Here is an 18,146-nt window from a genome sequence, read left to right as displayed (position 1 = left end):
GAGGAATAAAGAGGAAATCGAATGGAGGGATGTCACCATTCTGATAACTAAACGTGCTTCTGGTTTCGTTGAAGCAATTGCCTTATATTACATGAGATGACATAGATTACATTAGATTATATAAAATACATTAGATTACACAGATTGTTTGTACTAATGAGGTTAAGTTTGTATACTAAATGGTCTTTCATGCCAAAAACACCAGGATGGTTAGTGATGATATTTTGCTTTACTATTTTAAATCGTTTTTTGTTTATTCGGTTTTGCAAAAATCTTGGATGCATAAAGTAAGCTGCATAGGAGAGGAGCAGAGGAGGTGGACAGGAAGAAATAAAGGACAAAGGGATGAAAGGAAAAGAAGGAAAAGACAAGGGTGATGTCTTACGCCTGTATCTTAAACTGCTGCATGGAAACACGGATCAATGACAGGGAATAACAGGAGGCTGAGAGGACTGAGACTGTAAAAACTGATGAGAGTGGAGTTAGAAATAACAGGACAGGATCCACAGAGAGTCAATTAAAGTGGAAACAGTGAAGGAATTACAGATGAGACAGAAGGAAGAGCACAGGGATAGATAGCGGAAAGACAAAATACTGATGGGCAAAAAAAATGTGGAACTACACATTTAGAAATTGCCTGTGTTTATGAGCTGTTTCCTGTTTGTGAACGTGAATAATAAACTGCGACGTAAAGATGTCATTGCACCTTACTGGAGTGTCTCAGATTTTTTCCATTTCCTCGAATGGCATAAACGTGACATAAAATTATACAAATAAAGCAAGCTGTTTGCACAGTAAATGTTGACAAGGACACAAGACTGAGGTGTAGGCAGTGAGAGCTGGAGTCTGGCACTCTCACACACGTGTGTATTCACACATGTATACTCACACCTGTGTACTCACACATGTATACTCACACCTGTGTACTCACACATGTATATTCACACCTGTGTACTCATAGTCACACACACACACACACACCTACTGGCATGCTGCCAGTTACATGTTAGAGTGACACTTCAATGCCCTGGTATCTTATAGAAGTACCTTCACATGACACACACACAGATAGATAGATAGATAGATAGATAGATAGATAGATAGATAGATAGATGGATAGATAGATAGATAGATAGATAGATAGATAGATAGAAGTAGATAGATAGATAGATAGATAGATAGATAGATAGATAGATAGATAGATAGATAGATAGATAGATAGATAGAAGGTATTCTGCGCATGTATTATGATTCTATTATAATGAGTCTTACACAATGGTAACTGAGGTCATCCCCATTCATGAGAGCTGAGGCTTTTTGGAAACTTTCTTTGATTAGTCCTGAAAGCTGTTTCAGACACACTTCCACCCTAAGCACCTCCTGCCTCACCTGTCCTGCCTTGGCCCTCTCTTAGATTCCTGTTCAGCTGTTACCCAGACGGCTTGGCTGCTGGCGGATATTGCCGATCAGGGCTGTATCGGCCGTGGTCGCATGTAAAGCAGGCTAGATGACGAACACAGAGACCAGTCGGCATAGTCTCCACTCATCCCATTCCAGCATCACTAACAGTGCACAGAGGGGCGCTCCTCCCAGTTAGCAGAACTACGGCTAGCCAAGTGTGCGAGGACCATAGTGGGACTGCCACTGGAGAGCCTCAGTACAGTACACCCTGTAACAGACCCCGCTGTTCAGCCACCGAACGGGAGTCCAGGGTCACACGTTGGAGGCCAACAGTAAGATTGGGATGCCTCCAGGACCAGATGGGACAGGTGGTGTCCCCAGTGGGACATGTGTACGCTCTGCTGTGTGTGCTAATCAGTGTAGCGATGTATACTGCTCAGCGTACCATGCATGCTTATAGGGTTAGCGCCTAGCGCTGTGCTGTGTAGGGTTTCCTGCATAGGGAGCCGGAATGAAAGAACGGCTCGGGGTGAGAGCACAGTTGAAAAAGAAGAAAACATCACAACTCACCGTCAGCTGCACTCTGCACCTGAATAAGGGATGAGAACGGCAAAGAGTCCTTTTTCTTGCCTGCTCCTTCCTCTTTTCTAGTCTTGTCTCTTTTCCTGGCTTGAGCTGGACTGGGAGGTGGAGTGGGGATGAGTCCCCCCAGTAAGTGAAGAGAAGAGGTCAGGGCTCTCTCACATGTCTCAGTACTTTCACTGCTGATCTCCTTCACTCGCCAGTGCCTCCCCTTCTATCTCATTTTCTTTGCTTTCCATTCCCCCCATTTGCTCCCTCCACCTTTGCTCGTGCATCTCTTTACTTAAGAAAACCTGGCACTTCTTTGCATCCTTCCCAGTGTCTTTAGGGGCTCCATCTCCGCTCCTCTTCCTCTTCACTGGATACCCTGAATCCACAGAATGCCTTCTGCCCCCTTGAACATCAGAGTCGTGTGTGCGCTGGACTGAAAAAGCACGAGAGAGAGAGAGCGAGGGAGCGTGTGTAACTGGAATGAGCAAATAGGAGGTTCTCCTTTCAGCGAAGCGAGATGTTTCTGTATCTCTCGCCTGTTCTCTCTTTCCCTATGAATTCCAGCACAAGTCAGAGTGTGTGTCATCACTGGCGAACACAGAGAGGGGGAGGGACCGGGGTGGAGCCTGGCTCTCTGTGTTTCTATTTAATTAAAAAACAGAGGATGCATAAGCTGCAGAGAGCCACAGAGAGAGAGAGAGAGACGGAGAGAAAGAGACAAAGGACAGGGGGATACGGCATGCGACGAGAGGGGGGCAGAGGTCATGTGGAAGAGCTAGGCAGGTGAAGTAGACAAAGAGAATCGGGAATGGTGATAAGATGTGGAGAAATGTACGGATGCAACGGAAGAATGGAAGGTGAAACCAAGAGAGGAAAAGAGATAAAACTGAAGGAGCTGTAACAGGCTTAGGTTTTACCAAGAGGTGGCATTCAAACAGAGAGAATGCGGGTTTCAGATATACCTGTGACCAGTCTGCTTCATGCAGATCTATATGTGAGGACACCAAGGACACCAATGTCCCCGCAGTCATGGGGCAGGTGCTTAAGGGCTGACTTTGCGTAAGTGAGACGGAGCTGGGTGCAATAATATTGGATATTGACCCCACCTCTGTCCTTTGGGAATAGTAGGGTTACAGACTGAATTAAACTCAGCCTCCTTTTACTCTGTATCTGTTACTATTATGATGCCATATACTCTCCCTCTGGTGGATGAGGGAGGGGAGCTTTGAGATTTTTTTTTTTTCTTAAACAATGAAAGAGAAGCACTGATTGGCTGGGTATATGCCATTTGTGTGTGTAGCTTACATGCACATGCACATGAAGCCTGAATCCAAGTACCTGATAAATAACTCCATCCATCTTCCAGCAACTTTTTCCCAATAGGATGGATGGGGGAGCTAATGCCTATTCCGATAAACATGCTGGTCAGGACGGCAGTTTATCACAGGGGGAGTTTGCACACACACACACATGCACACATGCGTGCACATGCGCGCATACACACAGAAATTAATAATCTATATCTTTGTGGGGACTCTCCATTCATTTCTATGGGCAAAACCCTTATTTCAATTATGACAACCTAGACCCATACCCAGCCCTAACCTTAACCATAAGTAATCAAACAAAATAAAAAGAATCACAGATTTTTATAAAATTGAGGTTTATATTGTGAGGACCTGAAAAAATGTCTCCACACGCTGACAAGTAACTGGTTTTTATCATATTATGGGGACATTTAAACGCCTAAAATATATAGTACTTTACTCCTGGTTGTCAACATTGTTATTGAACATTTTCTGTATATCCACAATGTAATGATAAGGCTGTGTCAGGGAAAACCATGTTTTAAAAATCACAGGTCTGGTAATTTAAAAATCACAGGTCTAGTAATTATCTAGCACCTATACTAAGCAACAGATTTTAGTTTAGCATGATGACAAAAGCCACCCATATTGACTCTGGAAGACTATTTGGAGTTTGGTTGCCTGCTCCATTTTCATGCTCATTCTTCTTCTAATCTCAAGCTCTTGACCTACAAGAATTCTAAGGAAATTTCACTTCAAAAGTCCCCATTCTAAAAATGACACCATTGCTTCAGTAATTGGCACGTAGGACGCTTCCTTAACATAACTATATATTTCTCAAAAGGAGAATGAGTACCCTCTACTGGTAATCATAGAAAATGCTTGCAAATGGTTGTAACCTGAATTCTTGGACTCTGGGATATCACAAGACCATCTTGTCTCATTTAGCGATAAACATAGCTTTGCTTGTATTTAAAAATGAGTTTAAATTGCAATTAGATGGACCATATTATAACTTATCTAATGTCCATCCAGTAGATACAAGAAATCTTTTGTTTACTTACAAGGCACTGAAGAGTCAAAAGCTATTTTGAACTGATTAACATTTCCAATCCAGAATGTACACAAAGATAACAGAATGCAAGTAATCTTGTCATTTGCCACATATATATAAAGGGTGATGTGGTGCGGGGAAAAATGGACTCAGGGGTGGATTAAATCTGACGATCGGGGACTTTAATCCTGCAGACAAAAACAGTCAACAATCCAAGTCAGAACCAGAGTGAGCAAAAACAGTATTCAAAAACGTCAGACAGAGAAGGGGTTGTTAAACAGGCAAAGGTCAGATGAAAGGTGAACGGACGATCGGAGGGCAGGGCAAACTTGGAGTCTAGGGGCACAGTGGTAACAGGGAAAAGCACAGCGAAACGCTCCAACTCAGAAACTGAGAAGGTCTTGTGTTGGTACATGCAGGTAAATGGGAATAAAATAGTGGATGAAGATTGCAAAATCCATAGCAGCTGGGAAGAGGCGTAGTTGAACATAGAAAGCACCAGTGAACCAAAGGAAAGGGCTGGGGCCTGACTGGGCGGAGTTTTCGGGTTGTGATTTCCTGGAGGGCATGACTGATGGGATGGGAAATGCCAGCGTGGGAGATGTAACATTGAAGGGATCTCCCTGAGCTGATCTGTGACACAAAGACAATTTGAAGTAAAGACTTCAGGTATCTAAAGAGTAATAAGACAACTGAGAGCCTTCTCTTTGACTCCAAAACGACCAACATCACTTTAGTGCTAGTTCATGGGTTGCGGACAAAAGCATAGCAACAGGATAGGCAAGGTGGGCAATTACCTGGGGCCCTGAAGTGGGCACACAAGGGCATAGTTCATCTTAATGACAAATCTGTAGGAACCCCCTTGAAACAAGGGCAAAGGTTTGGTTTCAACACTGGTAGGGACTGGTAGCTCCCAACCTCTCATCCCTAAACACACACATTTCAAAATGGCTATTCATTAAATACTCAAAATATAAAAATGGCACATTACACCAGAGCTGCAACGATATCAAAATACAACAGACCTACCAAAAATTTTACTCAGAAAAACGTTCTCAAAATAAATATATTATAAAAATAGACAATAACAAAAATGAAAAAGCCAAAGTGCCAGTATTAAAGAAAATAGCCCAAATATGCAATAATAAACTGGAAAGGGGGCAGTTTTGGGGGGAAAGCATTGCATTCCCCTGACAGACGCCTGTCTCCCCCCCCCCCATCTAATCCTTACTCCTCCCACACTCCCCAGCCTCTACACTTACTAGAATTACTGGCTTGATCAGCTGGAAATGTAAAAGCCAATAATGTGTTTTATCCAAAAGCTCTGTTTGTGCAACTGTAACTGCACTCATTCATTTGGATTCATTTGATGGTGGATATAGCACACTCCACTTAAAGGCTAACTTGCACATTTTTTCCCTGAACCAAATAGGTGGTTAATGATATTTAATGCCCATGTCTTAATATGTAATTTATATTAACTAAATTCTTTATTTTAATTTTCCATGACATAACATCACATCACATAACATCATAACATCACAAACCAGCCTGGAGGAACTTCGTCGACATCACCCCCCTCAGTGAAAGAGAAAGCCCAGTCAGAGAAGCCCTGCTCAGCCCACACCTGAAGCTCCCCAGTGATTTCCATTATCGCCCATGCTCCTCCCCAGCTGTTGTGTATTATCCCTTGTCATGCCTCCTACTTTAATTTCACTGACATGTTGCATAGGTGTGAGATCATCTTGGGTTCTGACAGTTTGAGCATTTTTTTAATATCTGCCTTCTGCTTTTTCCTGTTTCCTGTTTTGTCTCTAGATCCTGAGTTGGTCTTGCCCCATGATCGTTTTGTTCCTTGCTTGACCTTCACTTGCCTCTTCGGTCTTCGTTTTGTTTGGTCATGCACTCTTTGACATAGAGCATTCCACCCTGATTTTTGACTGACCCATTCAAGTTTCCTGTTGCTTTATATCTGTATCTGAGTCCTCATTCCTTCAGTTCACTGTCACAAGAAGATCTCATCAGATCTTGTGGAAAATACCGTCATTATCCTGTCTGGTTCCTGTGCCTAAAAAGGTACGTCCCAGTGCTCCATATGACTACAGGCCAGTGGTGTCATGTGCAAGCATAGCACGGACTGGGGAAGAAGGAACAGGACTCCAGGAATCGGGTGAACTTGTGATTTTAATTGTAAAGGACAAGCAGGACCACACATGCAACCACACAACATTAATGACCAGACTAGGGAAATATACTCTAACGTGGACTTAAATACAAAAGACTAATTAACAACAACCAGAAACAGCTGGTAACACGGGGATTCCACACATGGTTAATGAGGGGGTGTGGCACAGAGGAGGATTGGACGAGTAGGGCATGATGAGTGGCACTGACTTCACACAGCATGAAGTCCTTCAAGACACTGGTCCTGAAGATACTCCGCTCCCTGGTTAGGTCAGTTGATCCTTTTCAGTGTGCCTACCAGACCCCGATTGGGGTGAATGATGCCATAATCTACCTGCTGCACCATGCAAACTCCTAGCTGGACAAGCCAGAAGGTACAGCGAGGATGTTTTTAATTTCTCCAGTGCCTTAAATACCATTCAGCGATTTCTGCTTTGGAGAAAGCAGTCAGCTATGCAGGTGGATTTTGGTCTATCTGACCAGACATTCTCAGTACCTTCATCTCCAGGATGGTGTGTGTGTGTGTGTGTGTGTGTGTGTGTGTGTGTGTGTGTGTGTGTGTGTGTGTGAGAGAAAAGTTGCAGAGCTGCACAGGAGCTCCACAGAGTGGCTGCCCTGTCTCCCTTTCTCTTCACCATGTACACCACTGAATTATGCCATAGGCTATGCAGAAATTCTTGGATGACTCTGCAGTAGTCAGTTGTATCAGGGATAAAGACATGATGGAGTACACAAGGGTGGTGGACAATTTTGTTGACTGGCGTGACTGAAACTGCCTACAACTGAACATTGGTAGGACAGGAAAAGATTACAGTCTGGTTACCTGACTGACCATTCGGGGTGATGCAGTAGAGATTGTATAAGTACCTGGGTACTTGACAACAAACTGGACTGGTCTCTGAACTGCACTACCCTCTACAAGAAGGATCATATTAGCTTATTTAATACTTCAAATATTGTTAATAAAAGGAACTTGATAATTTAAGGACATTCCGATCGTAAACCAACGTCCCGGCGACGTATGTGTGCTGTCTGGGTGCTGTCGTGTATTCCTAAATATTTTATATACATTTGAATGATCACATCGCCTAATTTCCAGCATAAAATTGCATGAAACCTCGTGTGGCTGCTTGGCAGATATAGTAGAATATTCTAAAGCTGAAATAGATAATTACATGTTATGCTTTCTTTAAAAAAAATCGAGTGGTTTTATTTACTACCGCAAAATCCACAGTTTTCACGCATGGAGACAAAGCTCAAAAGCACAGGTTACAGTGCACAGATAAACCTGAAAATGCTCCAGTTAAGTAACTATTATCAGGCGGTAGTATAAACGCATTCCTCTGTATTTTGTCTGTACATTTCTGTCGTCTGCACGATTTTCCTATTTTACTATGATATTGCTATGCCACAGCGGCCTTCATTATAATAAATATCCGATTACTGCTGTGTAATAATAATAACAGTAAAGTTGTACTTCCGGGGTTAAAGGCGGCATCGCGAAGCAGGAAGCGCAGCAGAGTCGGCATGGCGCTCGCCTTACGAGGACGCTTGGTCGCCTTGTCAAAGGTGAATATGCAAGGACATTATGTCAATTTCATTTTGTATTAAAACACAAACGAATGTTTTCTGCTTTTTAGCTGCTAGAGCCGGAATCATTCATTAGAGCACTAGACGGTCATTTATCACAGCCGGCCATGTTTCCTCCGTTTCAGGGATGTTGTACAGTTAAAGACTGCATGAGGAAAAGATGTTGATAGTCATTGCGCGAATTGTTAGGAGACGTTTCTAGAGTCTATAAGAAGTCTGAGATTTAATGGCTATACTTTAAATATTAGTGGTATTTTAGGTAGCGTCATAGTGTGCATGGAGGTGATCACTGTATCTTATTTACTGGGATTGATGAGTTTTTCTTTTGAGTGGTTAACAGACTTTATTCAGTTATATTTTTTTTAAATTAAATAGCTGATGCCCTGCCTTTCAATTTTCTAAACCTAGAAGAAGTAATCCAGGTTTCCAGGGTGTGCTGTGTGGCTGTACTGTTAGCTGGTGTATTAATACTAGTATTTAAACATTAAGTCAGTCATGGATTATGTGGGACTGTAGCCCTGGTTGGCTGGGTTAGTGTCATGAGGGGGCACTTGCAGACTTGTGCTCCCCCCCAAAACACCACCACCATCTTTTATTAATTGTAAATTTGAATTTTTATTTCTTGATAAAGGTGTTGATCCTAAAACCAATGAGCCCAGTCTCCCATGGGCATGGTTACAGAACGTCTGCTCACCCAGTGCTGTCTCCCCGATCGACAACTTTCACTGTCGTTCCCCCCCAGTGTCTCCCCTGAGAATATCTTGATCCCACCCCCCAGATTTGTTCTAGCACCGGTGCTCTCGGCCGGCCGACGTCACTCAGTCTTATAGTGAGTGAATGTGTTTGATGTCTCTGTCAATCAGGGCCTCGGTGGCCCATGGCTTCATCAGCTCAGCTCCAGGCCACTTGGGGTGTCAGCTTGCCTGCATACACCAGAGGCCCCCCCAGCACGCGCGGACAGCATCTTCAAGGTCACCATGCTGCCAGGCGATGGTGTAGGCCCTGAGCTTATGACTGCGGTGAAGGAAATCTTCAAGGTAATACAGTCAGTGGTACGACTTCTGGTTCATTTGCGGTCTTTATCCTTGTAGCAGCCAGTAATGTAGTAACTACCATGGGGGGGCCGATTCATCAGGCCTTGGTTGGGTACAGAGTTATCCTGGCCAAATAACCCCCTGCCTCTCTTCCCTTTGCTCCTCCTCCTCCTCCCCATCACTTTCATCTCTGCCTCCTAATGTATCACTTTCCCCAACACATAAGGGATGCACACATACACAAGACATGCCTATCGTTAAGGAAAAATATAGTATGTACCCCCACAGGTTACAGAGTTATACTGCATAATGCCTAATGTTTCTGTAAATGCAATTTTAAGATTAAATTTATTATTTGTTTGTTTAATGATTTAATATTTTTTTTCTCTTTCCCATTCTTCTTCCCCCTTCTTCGTTTGCTTTTACTTAATGACTTACTGTCAACTTGTTATATTTCCTCACCTAAAATAGATGTTATTGCCAGTTATTACATTGTTGGCTGTTGCATCAGCCAATAGTGTAATTATGTACCAAAAAGTTATTGCATCATTTATAGTTGTTAAATTATTGGCAGTCATTACACTATTGGCTTGCACAATCCAGCTGTTCTCTTGAGGCTCATTTCCTGTTAGTTCTGCTGGTCACTGCAGTGTGATGCATATCTTTTCTCCACTCATTGCATGTCTCACTCCTTGGTGCTTTTGTCAGGCAAGCGACGTGCCTGTGGAGTTTGAGGAGTTCCACCTGAGTGAGGTGCAGAATATGGCCAGTGAGGAGAAACTTGACCATGTGTTGACATCTATGAAGAACAACAGAGTGGCGATCAAAGGTGAGCATGGAAGGTCAGAAAGTAACGACAGCAGCAACCTGATTAATAAAAAAAAAATTAATTGCCCATTTGCTTATTTGTGTTATTTTTCTCCTCTCACTCTTTATAGGAAAGATCCACACACCAATGGAGTACAAGGGAGAGCTGGCCTCCTATGAAATGAAACTGAGGTTGGCTCACACACTTAGTAACTGTAACATAGTACAATGTTTCAGCACCAATATCCCGTGACACGTCGTTCAGGTTTATGTGAATATATAGTGTTTGGTTATAAGGCAGAAATACCCATCATCATTACCATACCTGCTCTCATTGGCATTCGATTCAGTTTTCAGTTTGTGTTGGAGTTCGGATTATTTCAAAATGTAAGCTACGTTAAGATGAAATTCAAATCGGGCAAAAAGGCATTAATCAGTAGTTTTGAAGTACTGTTGAATACTGGTTGTAATTGCATTGTTACTGAATTTAAATAAAAGGCAAAAAAATACTTGATAAATATGTAACTGGTAACTAAATTACAACAAAGCGTACTTTGTGTCCATTAAAAAAGTACAGGAGAATAAATTTGGAATGTGAGACGTATTATGTATTATAAAGATATGGGCTCAGAGATGTATGCCTATCTTGGTTGTTGCTATGCGCAGTATTAAGAATTAGATGACCATAATGTTTAATTTCCACCATAGAATTTTTTTGATACTTTGTGTGGACATGTGGCAGATCAGCAGAATAAGACCAAAATGGAATGGAAGACGTTATGCATTCTTACTAAGATAGGAGCTTAGTAATATATACAGGTATTTCATACATTGTTGAATGGACATAAGCCCTAATTTCCCCTAATTTGTGTGCACTTTTTGTGGTCATGTGGCAGGACTAGCAGAATGAGACCAAGCTGGATTTGGTACATCGTTTTATTTTGGTACAAAATAAGAACCAACTTCCCATGACTCTTCTTGGCCCCTCCAGGGCTCCGTACGAACATGTGACTGAGAGCCGTGCTTTTTAGTGCCTGTAATGAGGGAATGTGTGTGTAGCAGGAATCGTGCAGCAAATTGCGCAGCATACTGTTGTATTGCATTCAGTGTACCTGTAAGCATGTTCTGTTCTGTTCAATGTGATATTTTCTGTGCCAAGGCGGAAGCTGGACCTGTTTGCCAATGTGGTGCATGTGAACAGTTTGCCTGGGTACAGCACTCGCCACAACAACTTGGACCTGGTCATCATCCGAGAGCAGACGGAGGGGGAGTACAGCTCCTTGGAGCATGAGGTGCGGGCCCAGTGACTCCAGCCAATTCTAGCTCAGAGCTCGCCTCCCCATGGCCCTCATCTTTATCTCTCAACTGTCTCTGTCTTCCCATTGGCCAGAGCGTGAAGGGAGTCATCGAGTGTCTCAAGATCATCACGCGAGAGAAATCCCGGCGCATCGCTAAGTTTGCTTTTGACTACGCCACCAAGAAGGGACGCAGCAAGGTGACGGCCGTGCACAAGGCCAACATCATGTACGTCTGCTCCACGCGGCCCCGGCCTGTCCTCCGCTCCTCGCGCCGCCGGCCTGTCCTCCACTCCGCGCGCCGCCGGGCTGTCCTCTGCTCCGCGCGGCCCCGGCCTGTCCTCCGCTCCGCGCGCCGCCGGCCTGTCCTCCGCTCCGCGCGCCGCCGGCCTGTCCGCTGCTCCGCGCTCTGTAATTAGCAGTATAATCACTGTTCTTCTTTGTTCTCTGTTCAGTAGAGATAGCAGATCAGTGGTAAATATTGCCAAAGATTAATGCAGATTAACTAAAACATAATTCTTTATAGTATTATCTAATTTGGTTATAACCAGAGTTGGGTATATCAGGTCCAGACCAAGATTTTGTTTCAACCAAGCAGTTGAGCATAAAGAGTCACAGTCACAGAGTACTCAACTGCTTGGTTGAAACAAAATCTCGGTCTGGACTTTTACTCTCTGGACCTGAATTACCAAACCCTGGTTTTAACCTACAAATCAATTCATACAAAACAGCATTTGCTCAATTTATGGCAGTCCAAACAAAAATGGTAATGAATAAGGATGTATAAAAGCACAACACTTTGTGTTGGTATCTGTAATGTACTAGACACCATTATTTATAAAAACCTACAAAATATTTAATCATTCCTTCAAATAAAAATAAAGGTGACTCCTGATATATAGATGCATGTGTTTTATATGAACACAGTACTCTGTGTTGATTTCATTTTAACTGAGTATTGACGGTTTGGTGTTAATACTTTTTAACCATGTGTCTGAATCACTTAAGAGTGCTGGCTTTATGTGATATGAAATATCTGAAAGTACTGTTATAAAAGTTAAATCCATCTTCCAGTCACGAATCCTGGTAAAAAATCAGTGAATTTTCCTCCGCTCTCCCATTAGGAAGCTGGGAGATGGCCTCTTCTTGCAGAGTTGTGCAGAGGTGGCCGAACTCTACCCCAAGATCAAGTATGAAAACTTAATCATTGATAACTGCTGCATGCAGGTAAATATTGAGAGCCTGAAACTTATATTAAGTATGCAGTTTTGAGCAGGATGATTGCATCTGTTAGCATTGCTGTTGTTGAATGCATTTTGGAACATAAAACAATTCTCCCATTGCAACCAGTTGGTGCAGAACCCATACCAGTTTGATGTGCTAGTCATGCCTAACCTGTATGGGAACATCATTGACAACCTGGCAGCTGGGCTGGTGGGCGGAGCTGGGGTTGTTCCAGGAGAGAGCTACAGTGCAGAATACGCCGTCTTCGAGACCGTGAGTGTCCATAACTGGTATATCTCTATCCATCCATCCATCTTCCACAACTGCTTCTTCAAAACAAGGTCACAATTTGGTGTCTGGGGCCATATTACAGAAACTTCCTAACGTCTTATCTTAACTGTTTGGTAGCCATAGTAACTAGAGTACATGGCAGGGCGGCACCCTGAATGGGATTCAGGTCAATCAAAGGACTTGCACTTGGGGCAGCTAATCCACCTAAATTGCCTGTAATATTGGAGGAAGCCCAAACATGCAAATGGAGAATGTGCAGGTTCACACTTGGGTGTGGGAAGCTGCAGTGCCAGTCCTTGAGCCAATGTGTTTTCTGTTTGCTTGTGTGTTTAGGGAGCCCGTCACCCCTTTGCCCAGGCGGTGGGCAGGAACATTGCCAACCCCACAGCCATGCTCCTGAGTGCCGCCAACATGCTGAGGCACCTCAGGTCAGTACTGCACACAGCCTGTCCTGCAGACACTCACAGATACTTGCTGTCCTGCGTCATTCATATTAGCATGACATAGTTCTCGAGTTCTGTGTGTATATTTCTTCCTGAGACGGTTACAATTCCAGAAAGTACAACAAAAGCCTGCCGGCTATAGGATTCGAACCAGTATCCTTCCGATCATGGACATGGATTTTATTTATTTTTTTTAAACTTGATCTACTCTCTTCCTTCTTACTGTCCTGCAGCAACTGTAACCACATCATTTCCTCAGGGATTAATAGAGTATTCTGCATCTGAATTCTCATCCAATAGACCACACGAATAATGGATTGACCTTGGTTTTGCCTTGTAGCCTCGATTACCACTCCTACATGGTGTCTGATGCAGTCAAGCGGGTCATCAAGCAGGGCAAGGTAAAGCCTGTATTCTTTTATTGTGGCTGTGCCTGTTTGTTTTTTTTTACCGCAATTTTATTTATCCTTTGTGATCATCACTTGACAGTCCTGGTTAGCTATCTAAAGCTGAGGTGGTCGATTCCAAATCATGCAGGATATGATTGCTTTCGTTCCTCTGGGGCATTAACTTTAAGAAGACATGAATGATTTTGTTTGCGTGCTTGTTTTGTTGTCCTAAACCATTAAGCCAGTTCAAAACTGGAATGGAATTACATGGGTTTGTGTAATATTTTAAGTAACCCGCAGCAAACGTTAATCTGTTTTGAGTGATAACAGATACAACTTGTTCTTAAATTTGTGCTTAAACAAGGTAATTAGTTGATACCAATTACTGGGGATGAAAACAATCATACCTTGAGGCTTGCAGGTGTGGAATCACCCACCTGTGCTTTAATGTTATGGCTAACCATCATTTTAATTCCATCATTGACAGTCATGGTTGTAAAATGTTATTAAAATAACATTTGATCAAATTTTATTTAATATGGCACATTTTGGCAGGCAGATTGTCAAAGTGCTTCAGAGAGTTTTCCTGGAGGGAGTCAAATATCTTGCCAAGTGAAGAAAACTTTCAAATCTTGTGATCAAGTAATACAATTTGAAAAGATTAGATTAGATTAGAATCTTTATTGTCATTGTAGCAATGAGACATTGTACAACGAAATTAAAGTGCAATTTCCAGTGCAAAAATAAACAGTCACTCTTAAGGCTACTAAGTAAAGTAAAGTGGTGTCTTGAAATGAATTACAGAGATTCTAGATCGTTGACTCAAATCCATGAGTCGTCATTTGATCTCACTGATGGAAGCCGTGGTTGGCCTTCACTATGCTTGCACTCAGCTGAGAGCTTCCTGTATATGTGTGTGTTTCTGTGTGTGTGTGTGTGTGTGTGTGTGTGTGTGTGTGTGTGTGTCCGTGTCCGTGTCCGTGTCCGTCCCAGGTACGGACCAGAGACCTGGGTGGGTACAGTACCACAGGTGACTTTGTCCGTGCTGTTGTGGACAACCTGCGATATCGGCCTGCATGCTGAGGAGCCCTGAAGTGTCCGATCCTGATCCAACCCCCTGCCCCCCCCCAGCCTCATCGTCCTGCATTTACTGTAGATCATATGGGTCCTTTTTTCACTCTCCATGTAGTGCATTAACCGTTTCTTCATTGCTTCAATGTTGTCATTGTTTTTTTTCCCCCGAAATACTTCAGGTCTGTGTTCTGTCACCCCATATCTTCTTGTTCTGTCACCCCATATCTTCTTGTTCTGTCACCCCATATCTTCTTGTTCTGTCACCCCATATCTTCTTGTTCTGTCACCCCATATCTTCTAAAAGCTGCCCTGTTAACTGAACATGACAGTGTCGGTTCCAAGTTGCCTGTTGAGGTTTATGCCACTACTTCTGGTTCCGTTATTGTGGTCTGGCATTTCTATTGTGTTATTTTAGTATGGCTGTTTATCAGCCATGCTTTATTCAGTGCAGTTCGTGTCATGTAATTAACTTTTCCATCTTCAACTGCTAAAAGATGTCCACTGTTTATCAATCAAAAGTTTTTTTTTTTTTTAATGGTTTAAAAAAAAAAAAAGTTGTTACATACGCGTATCCAAACACAATGGTGGTGATATGGTGATATGTTAAGTATACAGATTGTTGCTTAGCAGTTTAATACTTTTACATATATATTTACAATACACCTTTTGTAGAAGAACAGAGGGTGAAAAGAGTGCATTTTATACCATTTTTTTTTTTTTTTTACTTTTAAAACTTTGTGTTTGCTTTGTGTTCAAAATAATGTGGGGGGTCTATATAGTTTGTGTAGGCTGGAGCTGTTTGGGAGAACCATTGCTCAGTTGATAATGTTACTTACTTCTGTTTAGCAAAGGCTTTTATCCAAAGTGATGTTCAGTTGAATAATCAAAGAGCTGAGGGTCTTGTTCAAGGGCCTGACGGTGCCATCACTCTACCAACCGGCTTTGGGATGTGAACCAAAAACCTTTGCTAAACAGAAGTAAGTAACATTATCAACTGAGCAATGGTTCTCCCTTACAGGCACAGCAGCCTAAAACCACACAGCGGCCCATGTGTTTGCACTCCGGCACAGAGAAACTCTGTTCATGGCGAATCCCTCCAGCGACAATCACCGTTTATCACAGAGGCGTGAATTGAACGTGTGTGTATGTGCACAGATACATGGCGTGTGCCTTTGTAATTCAGTGTCCCTCCACACGACAGGTGCGCACAGCAGACCTGGGGGGCTACGCGTCCTGTGACGAGTTCACTCGTGCCGTCATCTCCAACCTGGCTGTCTAGCCGCGCACCAGCTGCCGCGGTCGTCAAACTGTTGCCTTTCATTGTCTCTTCCTTTGATTTTTGTCCCTCCCACTGTCTGGTTCAAACATACCCACAGGGACACGTACTCCGTGAAGGTTTCACATAGGAATGCACTTCATAATCTGTTCACTTCAGCGCTATGCTGTACATGTTAGTTTTGTCATATTAAGGAACTTTTTTTTTTCCAAAGTAGACAACAGACATTTCCTGCCGCTAGGTTGTATATTACATATCGCGTGATGTATTGTTCAACAATATTCATGTCTGAGATGCGCTGCCTAACTGGTGAAAGTTTAATACTAAAGTTTAATGCTGCTTGTTTATTTTCCTAATTGTGATATTCCTTTCAGCTTGGTAAAAATAACACCAAACAGACTAGTCTATGATTCAAGCTGTGTGCTATTTTTGGGTATTTCTCTTTGGCCGGTAAGTTGCGTTCTGCTGTTATGTGGTTTTGTCTCTCAAGTTCATGGTTTAGAACGGTTTAAAAAGGGACGGATACATATCTGTATGCTTTATTTTGCCCGCTGTGCCATCTACTATTTTCAGATCTAATAAACTTCACTTGCAGAAGCATTGTCTTTTATCTACTGTCCCAAACATACTTCTCCATTACACTTTGTAGTATATAAAGTCATCCTCTTCCTCAGCATCTTCAGCAAACACAGAATTGGGGGGAAAGAAGGCAGAGAAGATGGAGTTACAGGGGAGACCCCTACAGAGCAGTATTAATGGGAGAAGGAAGGGCAGCCAGAGAGGGTAGGCCGGCAGCCAGAGAGGGTAGGCCGGCAGCCAGAGAGGGTAGGCCGGCAGCCAGAGAGGGTAGGCCGGCAGCCAGAGAGGGCAGGCCGGCAGCCAGAGAGGGCAGGCCAGCAGCCAGAGAGGGCAGGCAGGCCCTTTCTGCCAGTGTCTGGTTACGGCTTCTGTCTCACTGGCTGTGTGTCCTCCAGGCTTTCTAGAGAGAAAAGAGACACTAGACATATGCCAATCGCCCACTGTCACCTCCTGCCAGAGCGCAGGTTTCGAGCCAGGCTGTGAAAGGCCATCCCACCCCCCCCGGCTGGCAGCCGTGTCCTGTTGGCAGTTCTCATGGACAAATCCTCAGCTGCCAAGGTGAGCTCAGAGGTGCTGTCCTTCGCATCATGCCAGGATCTAGCGCACTTTTGTGCACCCACAAAATCACACATGCCAAAATACCACTTGGAAAAATTAACTCATTAATGTAAACAGATCTTAAACCGATCTTTATATTTTTGTATTTTGATTCTAAATAGGACAGCACGTGCCTGGTTATATGTGCACAATGTAAAATGAAAAGCCAGCAATAATTTTAAACAGATGATGAGATTTGGATCGTTTGAGAATTTTCATTGATTAAAAAAGTACTTTATAATGTTTCTTAATAATGTAACATTTTTTTAACTGTTGACAGGACCTTAGTCCTGAGACCCCAGAGCACCCCCTGTTTCGAGGCCCCCCTGTAGAGGGCGGTAGGGATGGGGGACACACAGGTACAGTGTAGATACCACATGAAGGGTCTGGATGCTGGGGGGGCTGGGGGGCTGGGGGCCCTGGTGTGGAAAGGGCCCCAGGGGACTTGGGAATAATGAAGGTGTGATTCCAAACTGCAGGTTTATAGTTCATTACAGAAATGTTGATTGGATTCAGTGATACCACAGACTGCCTAGATAGAACTCACATTCCCATCACTGTATAGTAGTATGCTGACTGCAGGAGATCATGTGACCAGGCGATCTTTAAGTCTGGTTCATACTGGGCGCCGCCATGATCCTCAATGTTCAATGCACCAATGTGCCAGGCAGCCGCGTGCTTTGATTCCAGGCATGGGGTATCACTGGCTGCTCTTATGTCATTGTTTATGAAGTGCGGCAGAATCCTAGCGTGATGCACAGGTGTGACAGCACAAGGCTCCGCACATAGGCAGCCCTCTCAAAAGGGGAACTCGTCTAGATGATGATAGGCTAAATAATAATGTTTTGTTTTTCATTGATTGTATGAAGCTATAGTTCATCTGAACACATTGTTTTTAGTTTAATATTATGGCTGTATATCATTTTCATTTCGGTAGGCCTACACACAATGAATCGAATGAATACATCGACACGGGCGGAACTTAAATTCACAAGGAGATGTTCCACACGGAAAATATCATGCCAATT

At 43.2% G+C, this 18,146-nt stretch overlaps 2 protein-coding genes and 1 long non-coding RNA gene across 6 annotated transcripts in view; 1 reads left to right on the top strand and 2 right to left on the bottom strand.

The window, feature by feature from the left end:
- Nucleotides 1-2,532, bottom strand: part of LOC111843810 (uncharacterized) — a 56,834-nt gene extending 54,302 nt beyond the window's left edge. For all 3 annotated transcript variants that reach the window (XR_002838250.2, XR_002838251.2, XM_023811710.2), the window contains exon 1: nucleotides 1,972-2,532. The gene's annotated coding sequence lies outside the window, so the exon portion shown is untranslated. The remainder of the gene's footprint in view (nucleotides 1-1,971) is intronic.
- A 2,115-nt stretch (nucleotides 2,533-4,647) lies between these two features.
- On the bottom strand, nucleotides 4,648-6,000 carry LOC140592011 (uncharacterized). The gene is made up of 3 exons (XR_011992230.1): nucleotides 5,883-6,000; nucleotides 5,133-5,196; nucleotides 4,648-4,968 (listed from the first exon to the last, which is right to left on the bottom strand). It is a non-coding gene; the product is annotated as an uncharacterized lncRNA (long non-coding RNA).
- Nucleotides 6,001-7,995: 1,995 nt separating this feature from the next.
- Nucleotides 7,996-16,539, top strand: idh3b (isocitrate dehydrogenase (NAD(+)) 3 non-catalytic subunit beta). 2 transcript variants are annotated; one of them, XM_023811708.1, is made up of 11 exons: nucleotides 7,996-8,088; nucleotides 8,973-9,146; nucleotides 9,852-9,972; nucleotides 10,082-10,142; nucleotides 11,110-11,242; nucleotides 11,341-11,474; nucleotides 12,370-12,472; nucleotides 12,596-12,742; nucleotides 13,094-13,188; nucleotides 13,544-13,604; nucleotides 15,868-16,539. In XM_023811708.1, the coding sequence occupies exons 1-11, from the start codon at nucleotides 8,047-8,049 to the stop codon at nucleotides 15,943-15,945; spliced, it is 1,149 nt and encodes a 382-aa protein (XP_023667476.1). In that variant the 5' UTR covers nucleotides 7,996-8,046; the 3' UTR covers nucleotides 15,946-16,539. The 2 variants fall into 2 exon arrangements, with proteins under 2 accessions (XP_023667476.1, XP_023667475.1); XM_023811707.2 differs by having other exon boundaries at nucleotides 14,586-16,539.
- The last annotated feature ends 1,607 nt before the right edge of the window (nucleotides 16,540-18,146 follow it).

Source organism: Paramormyrops kingsleyae, chromosome 7, assembly GCF_048594095.1.
Source record: "Paramormyrops kingsleyae isolate MSU_618 chromosome 7, PKINGS_0.4, whole genome shotgun sequence".
Classification (NCBI taxonomy): Eukaryota; Metazoa; Chordata; class Actinopteri; order Osteoglossiformes; family Mormyridae; genus Paramormyrops; species Paramormyrops kingsleyae.
This window is presented reverse-complemented; position numbering and strand designations above follow the sequence as displayed.